The sequence below is a fragment of the Rhinatrema bivittatum genome, chromosome 5 (genome assembly GCF_901001135.1).
Source record: "Rhinatrema bivittatum chromosome 5, aRhiBiv1.1, whole genome shotgun sequence".
Taxonomy (NCBI): Eukaryota; Metazoa; Chordata; class Amphibia; order Gymnophiona; family Rhinatrematidae; genus Rhinatrema; species Rhinatrema bivittatum.
In genome coordinates this window covers 261493555-261507594 of record NC_042619.1, presented here as the reverse complement: position 1 = coordinate 261507594, position 14040 = coordinate 261493555, and the positions used below count along the sequence as shown (strand labels likewise).

At 49.2% G+C, this 14040-nt stretch overlaps 1 protein-coding gene across 3 annotated transcripts in view; it reads left to right on the top strand.

Annotated features, from left to right (window-relative positions):
- Positions 1–14040, top strand: part of LOC115092705 (G protein-coupled receptor kinase 5-like) — a 174374-nt gene that overhangs the window by 138731 nt on the left and 21603 nt on the right. For all 3 annotated transcript variants that reach the window (XM_029603914.1, XM_029603917.1, XM_029603915.1), the window contains 3 exons: positions 6014–6077; positions 12883–13023; positions 13229–13419. In XM_029603914.1, the coding sequence (XP_029459774.1) occupies positions 6014–6077; positions 12883–13023; positions 13229–13419 (396 nt within the window). The remainder of the gene's footprint in view (positions 1–6013; positions 6078–12882; positions 13024–13228; positions 13420–14040) is intronic.

The following is a 14040-nucleotide window of genomic DNA, read 5'->3' as shown; positions in this document are numbered from 1 at the left end:
GGCTACACTTACAAAAAAAAAAAAAAGGAGGTGGCTGGAGCAGACGTGGGCTCGGCAGGCCAGGACTGGTGGTAAGTTTATCATCTCAAGCCATCCAGGCAATAATTTGTCTCTGTAATTCCTGTTTCTAGCGGCATTCATACATCGGCCCACTGCTAACAAAATTTCTCATTCACATAAATTCTGGCCTATCTTATAAAATCTCTATTATGTTTCTTCACTTGTTACTTTTCTACATGCCGTATCCAACACGTACATCCAATCTCATGGCCCTAGATGCCTCGCTATGTAGCCCACACTTCAGACTCTGTCAACGAGTGCAGTGCACCTTCCAATGTGCATGCAAGGCAATATCAAACTACAGCCCTTTTATTTTGTTTATCTGAAACTCGAAGGTATTGTCAGGTTCCTTGGACCTATTCATTTTTCCCTTGCCCTACATCTCCACTGGTAAAGCTATACTCTCAGATTGGGTGCAAAAGACATGACACGATATTTTTGCTGTCTTCACAGATGGAGGAGGAGGAAGAGATGGAGACCGGCAATGCACCAGTCCCCCGGCCCTGCCCAGGCAGCTGCTGCCGCAGGATGCTCCTCTCCCCCCACTCCCTTAGGGCCGCCTCCCTGGGGCAGTAGAGAGGCAGGGACTCAGACTGGGCAGCCTTTGCTGCCTGAGGTAGGCCCCGTCTCACCCTCCATGTCTTCCCACAACATCTGTCGGTTCGGCCGGAGAAATCGACTCATCGCCTAGAGCAACCGCTGCAGGCGATGGGCCAGTTATTCAGCGGCGTTCTGCTCGAGCTGTCCAGAAGCTGGGGGAGGAGATGATGCCAAATTGGGCAGCCCTTGAGGGTCTCGCTCAGGCTGCCATGCACCTAGCTGAGGTCCAGGGAATCACACCAGACGTTCCCCTGGCCTTAGCTGGGCGCACGGGCCTGTTTCTGTCTCAGCAATGCTCCGAAATCTGTTGCCTCTTCCCTCCCTAATGTTCCGGTCCAATTTTTTTTTTTTACTCGTAAATTAGCTTTTCTCCTTAGATAATCCCACCCCTTCCCTTTATTTGTTTGTTTGTTTATTTATTTATTTATTTATTTATTGTAAATAGTTATTTTGAAAATATATTTAATGATTTGAAAAAAAAAAAGGCATTTTAAATTGTAGCGGTAATTGTGTCCTTTGTTTTGTTGGGACTTCTGCAATGAGAGAGGAGGTTGGCGGGAGGAAGACAGTAGAAGGTGGGAAAGGTTTAGGAGTTTTAACTTAGTGAACATTTTAGGAAGGGAAGGGGGGGCTGCTGTGATGGACACAATTTTCTTATGCCAAGGGGGGGGGGGGTGTGGGAGGGGACAGAGGGTTAGAGGCTAGAGGTCAGACTGTGAGGATAATAAAGATGGGGACAGGGGGTTTGGAAGAGAGATTACCTAGTGAGAATAGGGGTGAGGTTATTGGGGGGAGAAGATGTGAGGATCCGGTCTTGCATGGGAGACTAGGGGGAGGGGGAAGGTAGGGTGGGAGATGAATAAAATATTTAGAAATTGATGGGCAGAACCTTTAAATAAAACAAGGTGAATGCTGTGGAAATGCTTTATTTCACATTAAAGTAAAATGAGGATGGTCGAGGGTGGAGAGGGCTCTAACCGACGAGGCTTGCAATAATAAGAAGTGTTTGGCACCGGAAGAAAGTGAAGGAGCCCAAATTGCCATCTATGCGTACAGCAGCGATGAGTGGCGACAATGACATCCAACTGCAAAAAAGTTCGATCATGTTTCTCCGGTACTGATGGGGATTACATTGGTTGCCGGTTCAGTCCCGTATCCAATACAAGTGTCTAACTTTAATTCATAAAGCCATCTATGGCAGAAATTCTGATTGGCTAAATGCCTCATTACGCATTCATGTTCCAGCATGGAATCTGAGATCACTTGGTCAGGCCCTGTTGACCATACTATCACCCAAACTGGCTCATCTTAGCTCAGTGAGGGAGAGGTCCTTGTCTTTGGCAGGACCAAAGATGTGGAATTCTTTCCCTGTTGAAATTCGGACAGAGGAGAACATCAATAGCTTCAGGAAGCAGATAAAAACCTGGTTATTCGAGTAGGCTTTTACTCTAAATAATTGACCCCTCCTACCACAGCTGTTTAGCTGATGAGATAGAATAAGGGGAACTAGGGGAGGAAGGGTTAAGAGAGGGAGGGGGTTAGATGGGATAGAAGATGGGAAGAAGGGTAGAATTGAGGAGGAAGGAGAAGAAATGGTTGGATTTTACTTATTGTATTTAAAATGGTTTTAGTCTTAATTTAATGTTTTGGTGGTGTAATATGTATAATGATATGTTTAGCATATATGTGTTTTGAATGCTGCTACTGCAAATTCAATCAATGTAAACCGCCTTGAAATTAATTTGAAAGCCGGTATTTAAAGCTGAATAAATAAATAAATAAATAACTGAAAAGAGGAGGTTAATAAACAAATGAAAACATTTAAAAATGTTCATGAGCAAAGCCTGCATAAGAGAAGAGGAAGGGGGGAAAAAAAGGGGTGGATGGGAGAGTGAGTACCTAGAGAAAGGAGGGGGGAGAAGTTACCGTTACATACAGCAGTGACGAGCGAAGACAGGGAAGGAGAGAAGTCTGCGAAGAGACAAAACATTCTCCACAATACACTTCCAGCTCTAGGAACCCAGGAAGTGATGAGACCACTAGAATGTTAAAGTAACACTGCTCACGTGTTTAGAAAAGACTAGCAAGGGAGGAGAGATGGAGGCATCTGCGAGGAGATGAGACTTGAATATGAGAGAAGCATTCGCACCAGCTAGAGGTTTCCTAGCTCGATGTCCATAGCCATGTACGGCAGTGACGAGCGAAGACAGGCCAGGTAGAGCTAGGGAGGGAGAGAAGTCTGCAAAGAGACGAGGCTTGCGGGCATGAGGTCCGTCAACACCAGAAGGGTGTGCAGAAGCTGTTTGCCTATCTCCGCATACAGCATGGACGAGCAACGAAGTTGACATTCTTTATGGAACTGCCTTTCGTTTTGCAGAATGCACTTTCATCTGTTTCTGATTATCCTGATCCCTCCCCCTGCCTTTGCTTTTGCCTCTACCTTTCAAGAGGTGTTATTTTGGTTGGCTGAACTTTCAGTTGGTGAGTTTTCCTGAGCTTGCAAAATAGCATTCAAGTCCCTGATTGCATCACATAGCTCCAGGGTTGAGTGTCTAGCCTGCCTTCACATCCTTCTAACTTCTTTGCGCAGCTTCTTAATCTCATACTGAATGGCCCTCCATCTTGTTGTCATATTGCCCTGCATCTGCTCCTGCCTAGCAATGAGTTCTGCTGCCAGGTGCTGCACAAAGGCATCCATAGAGGTGAGTGGAGTTTCAGATGTTGGAACCTCCTCATTACCAGCAGGGGAGGGGGGGGGGGGGGCCGCCACCCCCAGAGTTGGATGATGTCTCCACCCAAGTTAGATTCAGCTCAACATTTTCATTATCGCCTTGCAATTCCCCAAGGGGTTTTACTAAACAGCATAATAGATGCATCCTGCAAACCCCTCATCTGGAGCAACGGTGGAATATTCTGCCTCTGCTCCTGTCTCTTTTATAGCAGGCTCCTCCACCTCTGCAGCAGTTTCCTTCTCCTCCACACTACGCCCACAGCCTACATCTGCAGCATCAGTGTCAGTCTGTCCCGTACGGACCCCTGATATGAAGTCACTTTCGGGCCGATACAGTAAAAATCGCAGGAGAGCGGGCGAGCGCCCGCTCTCCTATGCACGCCATACAGTAAAGTAATTTTATTTAAATTAGGGTCCGCGGCAAAAAGAGGCGCTAGGGACACTAGCGCGTCCCTAGCGCCTCTTTTTGGACAGGAGCGGCGACTGTCAGCGAGTTTGACAGCCGACGCTCAATTTTGCCGATGTCCGTTCTCGAGCCCGCTGACAGCCACAGGTTTGGAAACCAGACGCCGGCAAAATTGAGCATCTGGTTTTCGAGCCGCGGGCCTATTTTAAATTTTTTTTTGTTTTTTTACTTTTTTTAACTTTTGGGGCCTCCAACTTAATATCGCCATGATATTAAGTCTGAGGGTGCACAGAAAAGCAGTTTTTAATGTGCGTCCAATCGCGGGTTAACTGTACTGTATCGGCCTGTTTATTCTGTAGCCCTTATCAGATCCTCCACATCTGTTAGCTGAACCTCGCATGGTGGCCCTCCTCCTGTCTGGCGCTTGGCCTTTCCATCTGGGCCACCTTGGCTTTTATTGTCACGCCACTAATGTTCTAATTATTCGACTAACTTGTTTGCCACGGACAGGCCGCTTATGTCTTTGGCTATACTCTCCCAAATTCTTCTCTTTGCCCTGGTGGAAGTTTTCTGTCCAAAGAGTGCAAGGTAGTTGTCACACACCTTCCTGGCAAGCAGATCCTTTTCTTCATCTGTGAAGCCTGCCGCCTTTTCTCCTCCACATTACTGGCACCAGCTTGCTGTGGCTCCCTATCTCCCTGACCAGTACTCCCTCTCCCCCCTCCCCCACTCCATACTCTCTCTCCTCCACCCGCCTTCTTTTCCCTGCACTCCCACCCCCAGCTGCACCCTCAAACGCTTGCACTCCCCTCTCCTCCTGCCCCATCTGCCCTCCCTGACTACACTCACCTGAAACAGGCGCCACACTCCTCCTATCCATCCTTCCCCCATTCTTCTGCCTGTCATGCACATCCTCGCCCTCAGACAGCCCCCACTCTGTCACACTCCATTCTCAAAAACTCCCACTCTGCTCTTTCTTGCCTAAAGGACAAAACCACAGACAGCAAAACAATGCTCTGCCAGACTCCAATCACAGACGGGAAAGGGAAAGAGCAACGAATAAACAATTAGCTCAATAAACACTGCAAGCAGCAATCGCAAAAATAACTCCTAACTTGAAGCTGGCCACTGAACACCTCCTGCTCCAAACCACACCCACGCTAGGCTAATGAAAGGATGTGCTTTTTAGCGAGAAAGGGGAGTGTCCTGTGATTATTGACATGTATATACGCCAATCAAAACTCTTTGAAGATGATGCCACTGTTCAGAACTTGTAAAACGTGCTACAATTTCCCGCTCTCCCCTATACAGCCAATGATATATTTCCTGCGCTTACCTATGCAGCCAATAGAGCAGGCTCTGCTTTTCCTGCCATTATCGCTGACATGCTGTGTGAATTATCACCCGTGAATATATTTGCCATGTTTTCTGCAGCACGCAGTTATTCAAAGTATTAAAAATATATTCCAGAATAGTATTTCGCAATATGCGATATGCAATCCCAAGTTTCCTTAGCGAACAAGAAGACCCAAGGGAAGAATAAGGATATGTGAATAGATAACCTGACTGAGTATGTGCCTGTTTACTGTTTACTCATTGTTTTACTTATTGCCACTACCTCTAGGATGGTGACATCTTTGTACTGATGTGCTTTTTGGATAGTACCCTTACGCCATATGCAGACCTGGAGGGGAGGGGTGGGGGGTGGAATTATTTGGTTCTGTTTCCTATGTATTTCAGAGTTTTTGTTTAAATTGTAAAGTTCAATAAAAAAGTTTGTTAAAAAAAGAAATATATATATATATATATTCCAGGGTCAAACTTTCACTGAAAAGGGAGACCCGTTCGCTCGCTCGCTTTTATGCGCAGATTATCAGCATGGCAATTTGGTGCCGATGCTGCCGCTTATTACATGCGCTTATTATTTATTACACGTGCTTATTACTTATTATGTGTGCTTATTGCTGAGGATGTGTGTGTGTTTTTTCATGTATCCGCGGATTTGTGCGTGCAAATCATTTGCAGAACTTAGTTTTATTTTTTCTACATCCTGCAGAGGTGCCAGCTTTAGCTGCACACGGTGATCAAAACCCGTGCTCAGAACTAGCGCCTATTTTGCCGTGTGTCTTATTACATCGGCCCCCATACCTGGTGAAAAGATTTTTTTCTTTTTTTACTTTTTTTTTACCTAATGCTGTTTCCTCCTTTTCTTTCAGACAAGTGGTTACGAAGGACACTTTCAGGCAGTACAGAGTACTTGGCAAGGGAGGATTTGGAGAGGTAGGAAGTGAAGCTTTTTCCTAAGAGCTCTGTGCAGTGAGGGAACGGTGCAGTGGTAACTCTGTCCCTCGCTCTCTGTGTCCTGTCAGCCTCACTAAAACTTAAAAGGAACCGCAGGGGCTTCAGGAAGTGTTGTTGATTTATAAGGACAAACTACCCTCTTGGCTGCCTTGACCCAGCTTCCCAGCATTATGTTGGGGGACGATCTCCCCACTGAGCTAGTATGGATCCTGCGTCCCGGCATGGAGTTGGGGAGCACTCTTCTTTTGAGATTGCCATCTTTCTCCAAGGACAAGCAGGATGGTAGTCCTCACACATGGGTGACATCATCCGATGGAGCCCGGCACAGAAAACTTTTGCCGGAAGTTTCTAGAAGCTTTGGCACACGAACATGCCCAGCATGCTGCTGTCCACGCGGGGTCCCTCTTCAGTCTCTTCCTTTCCTCGAAGCTGTTGCCTCGTCATCGCGGCGCTTGCGCTTCTTTTTGCAAATTTCTGAAGATTTTCTCTTCCCGCGTCACGTAGGGACCCTCGCATTTTTTTCAGGTCCTCTATCTGCGGTCTGGTAAGTCCTTCAAACGTTCACGGTCAAATCACTATTTCCTCACCCGGTGTCCGCCAACCATCGACCTTGAGCTGTGTACTTTTTGCAATGGCGTTGACAGGCTTTTGCTGGTGCCCTCAGTGCCCCTTGACTACGTCCATCACAGACTCTCCACAAGGTCTCCGTTCTCTGCCTGGGGGCATCCCTCGATGATCTCGGTTGTGACTTCTGTGCCCAAATGACCCCTAAGGGCCATTGGGCATGTCTTGATAAGATGGAAAAGTTATTCGGGTCCAAAAGGTCGGATCCGTCCTCTGCCTCGGGGTCCTGCACCCCTCTTGGTAAGGAGGTCCCGGTCTCGATCCTGTTGGAGTTGCCTCCTCAACTGCTCCACGGCCCCGAGTTAGGATCTGGGGACCGGCCGCAGTCTTTGTCGTCCCATTCCCGGTCGGATTCCTCGCCGTTGCCATTGGTTCCGGGTAAAGACCATGGTGACCATCGAGAAGAAACATCGACATCGGTTATCGTCTTCTAAGTCAGACCATGGTCAGGCATCGGTGTCTCTGCCTCCAACAAAGCGTTTTTGGGTGGAGGAAGCGATTCCCTCCAACCCATCCAAATCTTCCAGGCGGCCTCCACTGATATCAGTGAAGGGCTCAGTGCCCTCCAGTGCCCCAGGGGACATCCCGATTCCACCTCCTTTTCAAACCATTTTATCCTCGGCTGCCTTTGAGGAGGAGTTAGAGAAGTGCGTACGATGGCAGTCAGCCAGGCCCTGCAGGGCTTCGAGCCTCCGGTTCCACCGGGACTGCCACTGCCGCAAGAGCCAACTCAACTGGTGCTTGCGCCATTATTGGAACGGCTCGATATGTTGAATCGGTGTACCGATGTAGCCAGCACTGATGCCCCAAGCCCTTCGCGGCTGAAGGGAGCATCGCTGCCACCACCACTGGACCCCATCCCGGTGAGCGAGTCCTCAGAGGAAGAAGGGCCAGCAGGTTCAGTGGCGGCTCTGGGACGCATGGCGCTCCACCACCTTCTGGTTCCCCCAGGGCCATTGGGGTCAGTGCCTTCAGTTCCCCTGCCCTCTTCAACACTGCTGGATCTGATGACGCTGTTACAACCTTGAGGCCTGCCGATGCCTTAGATTCCTTCCTCTGTGCCTTTGAGGCCCGCGCTTCAGACGCAGTTGGATCTTTGACCCCCCCACATCCCCGAAGGGACACTGAGGCCGAGGCCCCTTATGACCCCTAGGAAGGGGAGGCATCCATGTCCTCTATGGAGGAATCAGAGGATCTACCTTCTGAACTCTTTCCACCGGAGGAACAGTGGAAATTTCCCCCGGAGGATCTCTCCTTCGCGGGGGCTCTTAAAAGCCATGGCAGAGTCTATGCCTTTCCAGCTTTTAACTGAGCAAGACACTAGGCACAGGATGCTTGAGATTCTGCAATTTATGGATGCCCCGAAAGAGGTAGTGGCAGTGCTAGTCCATGACATCTTCAAGAAACTGATGGCCCACCTTTGGGAGCACCCCATCTCAGGGCCACCGATGAACTGTAAGATGGATGCAGTTTACTTAGGCTAGCCTATCACCGGTTTTGAGTGCTGACAGCTCCCTCACCAATTGGTGGAGGTAGAATCCGCCCTGAAGAAGGCAAAGAGGCTCCGCATCCATGCCTCAGCCCTCCCAGGGCGGGAACATAGAGCCCTTGATGCCCTTGGATGCCTTGTTTTTCAGGGCATAATGTTAACTCCCCATATTGCTTGTTACCAATTATATATGGGTCAGTTCTCCCAAAACCTGTGGAAACAGGCCCTGGAGTTCAGTGAAAACCTGCCACAGCAATTCCAGGAGGATTTCCAAAAGATTGTACAGCAGGGCCTTGAGTGCGATAAGCATGAAGTCCGCTCTGCTTATGATGTCTTTGAGATAGCTATGAGAACCGCTGAGGCGGGCATCGGGGCTCAGTGGACGGTGTGGCTATGTGCCTCAGATCTATACCCTGAAGTCCAGGACTACCTGGCTGATTTGCCATATACGGGGGAAAATTTGTTTGGAGACAGAATCAAGGAGGTGGTGGTACAACTGAAGGACTATCAGGAGACCCTTCAGTAATTGTCAGCCAGTACTTCTGACACCCAACCACCTAAGAAGCCCCCTCAGCAATATCCAAAGATGCCTTTTTACTGGCCATGAAAATACTACCCGCCAGCACCGAGGGCCAGACCTCAACGGCCTCCTGCCAGAGCAAAGCCAAGACAACTTCGGATGCCCTGGATAACCACAGTTCCACAGCAGAACCATGCCACAGGGTTTTGACTGGTGGCCAGGGAGCATGAGCTAGCCTGCTCCGCAGGCCGCCAACCCCCCCCCCCCCCCCAGTTGGGGGTTGGCTCCAGCTGTTCGCAGATCAATGGACCTAATCACATCAGACCTTTGGTCCTGTCCATCGTACATCAGGGCTACAGGTTGCACTTGCAGCGAATTCCACCCTGCTCACTTTCATGTCCCTGGTGGAGAGCAACGGGATTTGCAGATACTTCGGGTAGAACTCTCTGCCCTCGTACTGGGTCAAACCCGTTCTGCCCAGTCAGCAGGGCAAGGGTTTCTGTTCCAGGTATTTTCTAATCCCCAAGAAAATGGGTGGCCTCTGGCCCATTCCGGACATGAGGGCCTTAAACCATGGTCTCACTGGGCACCCTGATTACCCTTCTCAAAGCGGGAGACTGGTTCTGCTCCCTCAATCTAAAAGATGCGTACGCCCATATCTCCACCTTTCAGGCGGATCGGCAGTACCTGCGATTCCTTGTCGACAGGAATCACTATCCGTATCGTGTTCTGCCCTTGGCCTGACATCAGGGCGTGTCTTTACCAAATGACTGGCGGTTGTCAGAGCCTATCTTCAGAGGCAGGGGAGTCATGCTTTCCTGTACCTCGACGATTGGCTTATCAAGAGCAACTCCAGACAAGGGGCACAGAGTGCCATGTGCATCATGATCCAAATTTTGGAAACTCTGGGATTTCTGATCAACTATCCAAAATCCCATCTCCAACCATCCTTGTAACTGGACTTCATCGGGGCTCGACTGGACACCATCCAGGTGAAGGCTTTTCTGCCTCAGGAGAGGGCGGAGACCCTCACGACTCTCACTCGAGTAGTATCCAATTGCTTCCATGTCTTGGCACACCAGTTCCTCTGCTTGCTGGGCCACATGGCGGCGATGGTGCATGTCTCTCCCTTTGCTCGATTGCACTTGCACAGAGCGCGGTGGATGTTGCTTTCTCAATGGTGTGAGGCTACCCAATACCTAAGTGCTCGTGTCCTAATCACCACGCTGTTACGACACTCTCTCCAGTGGTGGGTGACCCCCCCCCCTCAAATCTGGGGCAGGGAACCCCCTTTTGGAGCCCACAATCCCAGGCCACCCTCACCACCGAAGCATCTCGGATGAGGTGGGGAGCACATGTTGCAGGCCTCCACATCCAGGGGCTTTGGTCAGTGCAGGAATCTCAGTCCCAGATCAACTTCTTGGAGCTGCGAGCGACTCAGTACGCCCTACAGGTGTTCCAAGAGCAGCTCCTGAACAAGGTGGTTCTTGTTCAGACCGACAATCAGGTAGCTGTGTGGTATCTGAACAAACAGGTGGGAACGGGGTCCTTCACCCTCTTTCAGGAAGCGGTCTACATTTGGTCGTGGGCCATCAACAACTGCATCCTCCTCAGGGTAGCGTACCTCCTGGGTGTGGACAACACCCTAGTGGACTCCTTGAGCCGGGCCTTCCAACCTCACAAGTAGTCCCTCAGTCAAGAAGTAGCGAACCAGATCATTCGCTCCTGGGAGACCCTTCTCCTCCTTGGAAAACAGGAAGGTGGACTGCTTCTGCAATCTAGGCCAGAAGAGCAGCAGATCGATGGCGGATGCTTTTTCGATTCACTGGGGCACTGGGCTGCTGTATGCCCACCCTCCTCTTCCTCTCTTCTCAAAATGCTCCAGAAGCTTCAGCAGGATCAGGGATCCATGATCCAGATCTCCCCCTTTTGGCCCCATCAGATCTGGTTTCCGACCCTACGGGCCCTGGCCTCTCACCCCCGATCCGATTGGGGACAGCTCCGGACCTAATCAGGACTGGGGCAGGCTCCGTCATCCCAAACTCCAAGCCCTGGCTCTCATGGCTTGGATGTTGACCGGGTGACTGTGCAGGCCCTTGGCCTTTCAGAAGGGGTATTGCTGCTTGTTCTGGAGTCCAGAAAACCACCAGGAAATCTTACAATCTGAAGTGGAAGAGGTTTTCAACTTGGTGCGAGGGACGCAGTCTCTATCCCTTTTCTTGCTCATCACCTGTGCTCTTAGACTACCTATTGTTCCTCTCCGAATCTGGCCTGCAGACCATAGCGGTGAGGGTTCACTTGAGTGCAATTGGGGCATACCATCGGGGTACAGATGGTACTGTGATCTCTTCTCATCTGCTTGTGGGGTGATTTATAAGGGAGTTATTACAACTAAAGCCCCCAACTTGTTCTCTGGCGGTTTCCTGGGATCTCAACGTTGTCCTGTCGCAACTTATGAAATCGCTGTTTGAACCATTGCGATCTTGCGACCTGAAGCACCTTTCCTGGAAAGTTATCTTCTTGATCACGGTTACATCAACTCGCAGGGTCAGTGAATTGCAAGCTCTGTGTCGTATCCCCTTATACAAAGTTATGTCACGACAAGGTGGTCCTGTGGATGCACCCAAAGTTCCTTCCCAAGATGGTTTCAGAGATCCATCTCAACCTGTCCATTGTATTGCCTTCTTTTTTCCCAAGACCTCACACTCACCAGGGTGAGTGGGCTCTGCACTCACTAGATTGCAAGAGGGCGTTGGCATTTCACTTGGAACATACAGCGCCTCATAGAAACATAGAAATGATGGCAGAAGAAGACCAAACGGCCCATCCAGTCTGCCCAAAATCTGTCCTCACCGCCTCTCCACTCAACTTTTTGTCTCCTTCGACAATAACAGATTAGGGGGTCACTGTCTCTAAGCAGATCTTATCCCATTGGCTGGCAGACTGCATTGCCTTCTGCTACGCACAGGTGGGCTTACAGCTTGACAGTCACATCAAGCCTCACTCCGTACGAGCCATGTCCGTCTCAGTGGCTCACTTGCGTGCAGTCCCCGTTCATGAGATTTGCAGAGCGGGGACCTGGCGTTCCCTCCACACATTTGCCTCCCATTATTGCCTGGACAAGGATGGCCAGCAGGACAGTCATTTCGGACAGTCCGTCCTCCGTAACTTCTTCCAGCCATGAAAACTCACCTCTCCCTCTGTGGGCCCTGTACCTGGGTGCAGGCCTGCTCCTTTGGTTACCACAGCACCAATTGTTGTGCATGTTGGCACCTGTCCTCTGCTGCATATGGCGGGAGCGGCCTGAAGCTACTTAATCACCCATGTGTGAGGTCTACCATCCTGCTTGTCCTTGGAGAAAGCAGAGTTTCTTACCTGTAATAGGTGTTCTCCAAGGACAGAGGATGTTAAGTCCTCAAAAAATCTGCCCACCACCCCGCAGAGTTGGGTTTCTCTCGGTTTGTTGGGTTTTTTTTTTTTTTTTTGCGAACTCTGTTATAAGGCTGAAGGGGGACCCCGCGTAGACGCATGGTTAGCAGCATGCTGGGCATGCTCAGTGTGCCTGTCAAAGTTTCTAGAAGATTTGACAAAAGTTTTCCATGCTGGGCTCCATTGAATGATGTCACCCATGTGTAAGGACTAACATCCTGCTGTCCTTGGAGAACACCTGTTACAGGTAAGCAACTCTGCTTTCCAGTGTGATATTAAGGTGACATCCTACAGTTTATGGTCATCCCTTGGCTCGTTTTCACAGGAGTGGGCCATTAATCTGGCTAAATTCCTACACAAGTCTACAGTCTGACATGGAGTGACACAAAGATAGCTCTACCAGAGCCTGAAAATTCCTCCCAAATTGATTCTATATTTTGTAATAGGCAGTGCTTTGTAAAAAAACAGAACCAAACCCCCCCCCCCCCCTTACCTGTATAATAAAATGATGATTCTTAGGGAAAGAAAAAAGGCAAGAGTGGTACAGCCTTCAGTGTGGCTCATTAAACTGATCACACGAATAGATCTTTCTCTCCATATCCATACACATATATAAAATACACAGACCCTATATGTATGGATGAGTTTTACATCTGTTTATAGGTGCCAGCTTTGGCGTGCTCTATTTCTCCCTCATTCATTTTCTGTTTCTGTTTTCTGAGGTCTGTGCTTGCCAGGTTCGTGCCACGGGGAAGATGTACGCCTGCAAAAAGCTGGAGAAGAAACGGATAAAGAAGCGGAAGGGAGAGGCAATGGCCCTGAACGAGAAGCAGATCCTGGAGAAAGTGAACAGTCGCTTTGTGGTAAGTGTCCCCCTTGGGACATGATCTCAGCCTCTGGCTCTGGGTGTTGGACCACCCTTCCCTCCCCCAAATGTGCCCCATGAGGATGTAGCACTGACGCACACCACCCCCCCCTTCTCATCCCCCAAGACGGAATCCTAGGACAGCAAAAAATGCCGGAACTAACTCCTGCCCCTGTGTGCCCCTTCTCTGCTGCCACCCCCAGGTCAGCCTGGCCTATGCCTATGAAACAAAAGATGCCCTGTGTCTGGTGCTCACCATCATGAACGGAGGGGACCTGAAGTTTCACATTTACAACATGGGGAACACCGGCTTCGATGAGCAGCGGGTGGTCTTCTATGCGGCGGAGCTCTGCTGCGGCCTTGACCATCTCCACCAGGAAGGGATTGTGTACAGGTGAGCACTCACGGCATGTGTCTGACAGCGCTTTAGAAATGATAAATAATAGTGGTAGATTCCACAGGATGGGAACTTAATAATAATGCTCGGGAAGGATGTCATTCTGACCCTAACCAGGATTTCAGAATATCCGTGCTGAATATTCCCTGAACTTCATAAGGTAGCGCTATATGACCGTCATACAATGAAACCGGGACTGCACAAACCAATCTTATGACTTATGTCCTTCTTTCTGCTCATCCAGTTTATAATTATTGGGAATACAATATAAGATCATGTACGAAGACTGTCCACACTCATTTTTTCAAAAATGTTTATATTGCAATTAAAATATTTGAATTCCATGCTGCTGTATGAAGGTTACATAGCGTCACTTTATTAAGTTTGCATGGTTTATGATTTAGCGAGTGTGCTAGGAACTGTTAAAAGTTTGAGTGAGATTCTGTTCACAGATATAAGATATATTCTTTTACCCTTAAGGTCCTTCATATTAGAATATTCCTGAGGTGCATCTGCACATATTGCTTACACTGAGCATTTTGATAAGCAGACGGGGGACAGATTTTGGGAACTGCTGCCTTAGATGTACATTCTGCTTCTCCCTCTCCACCTCTCCTT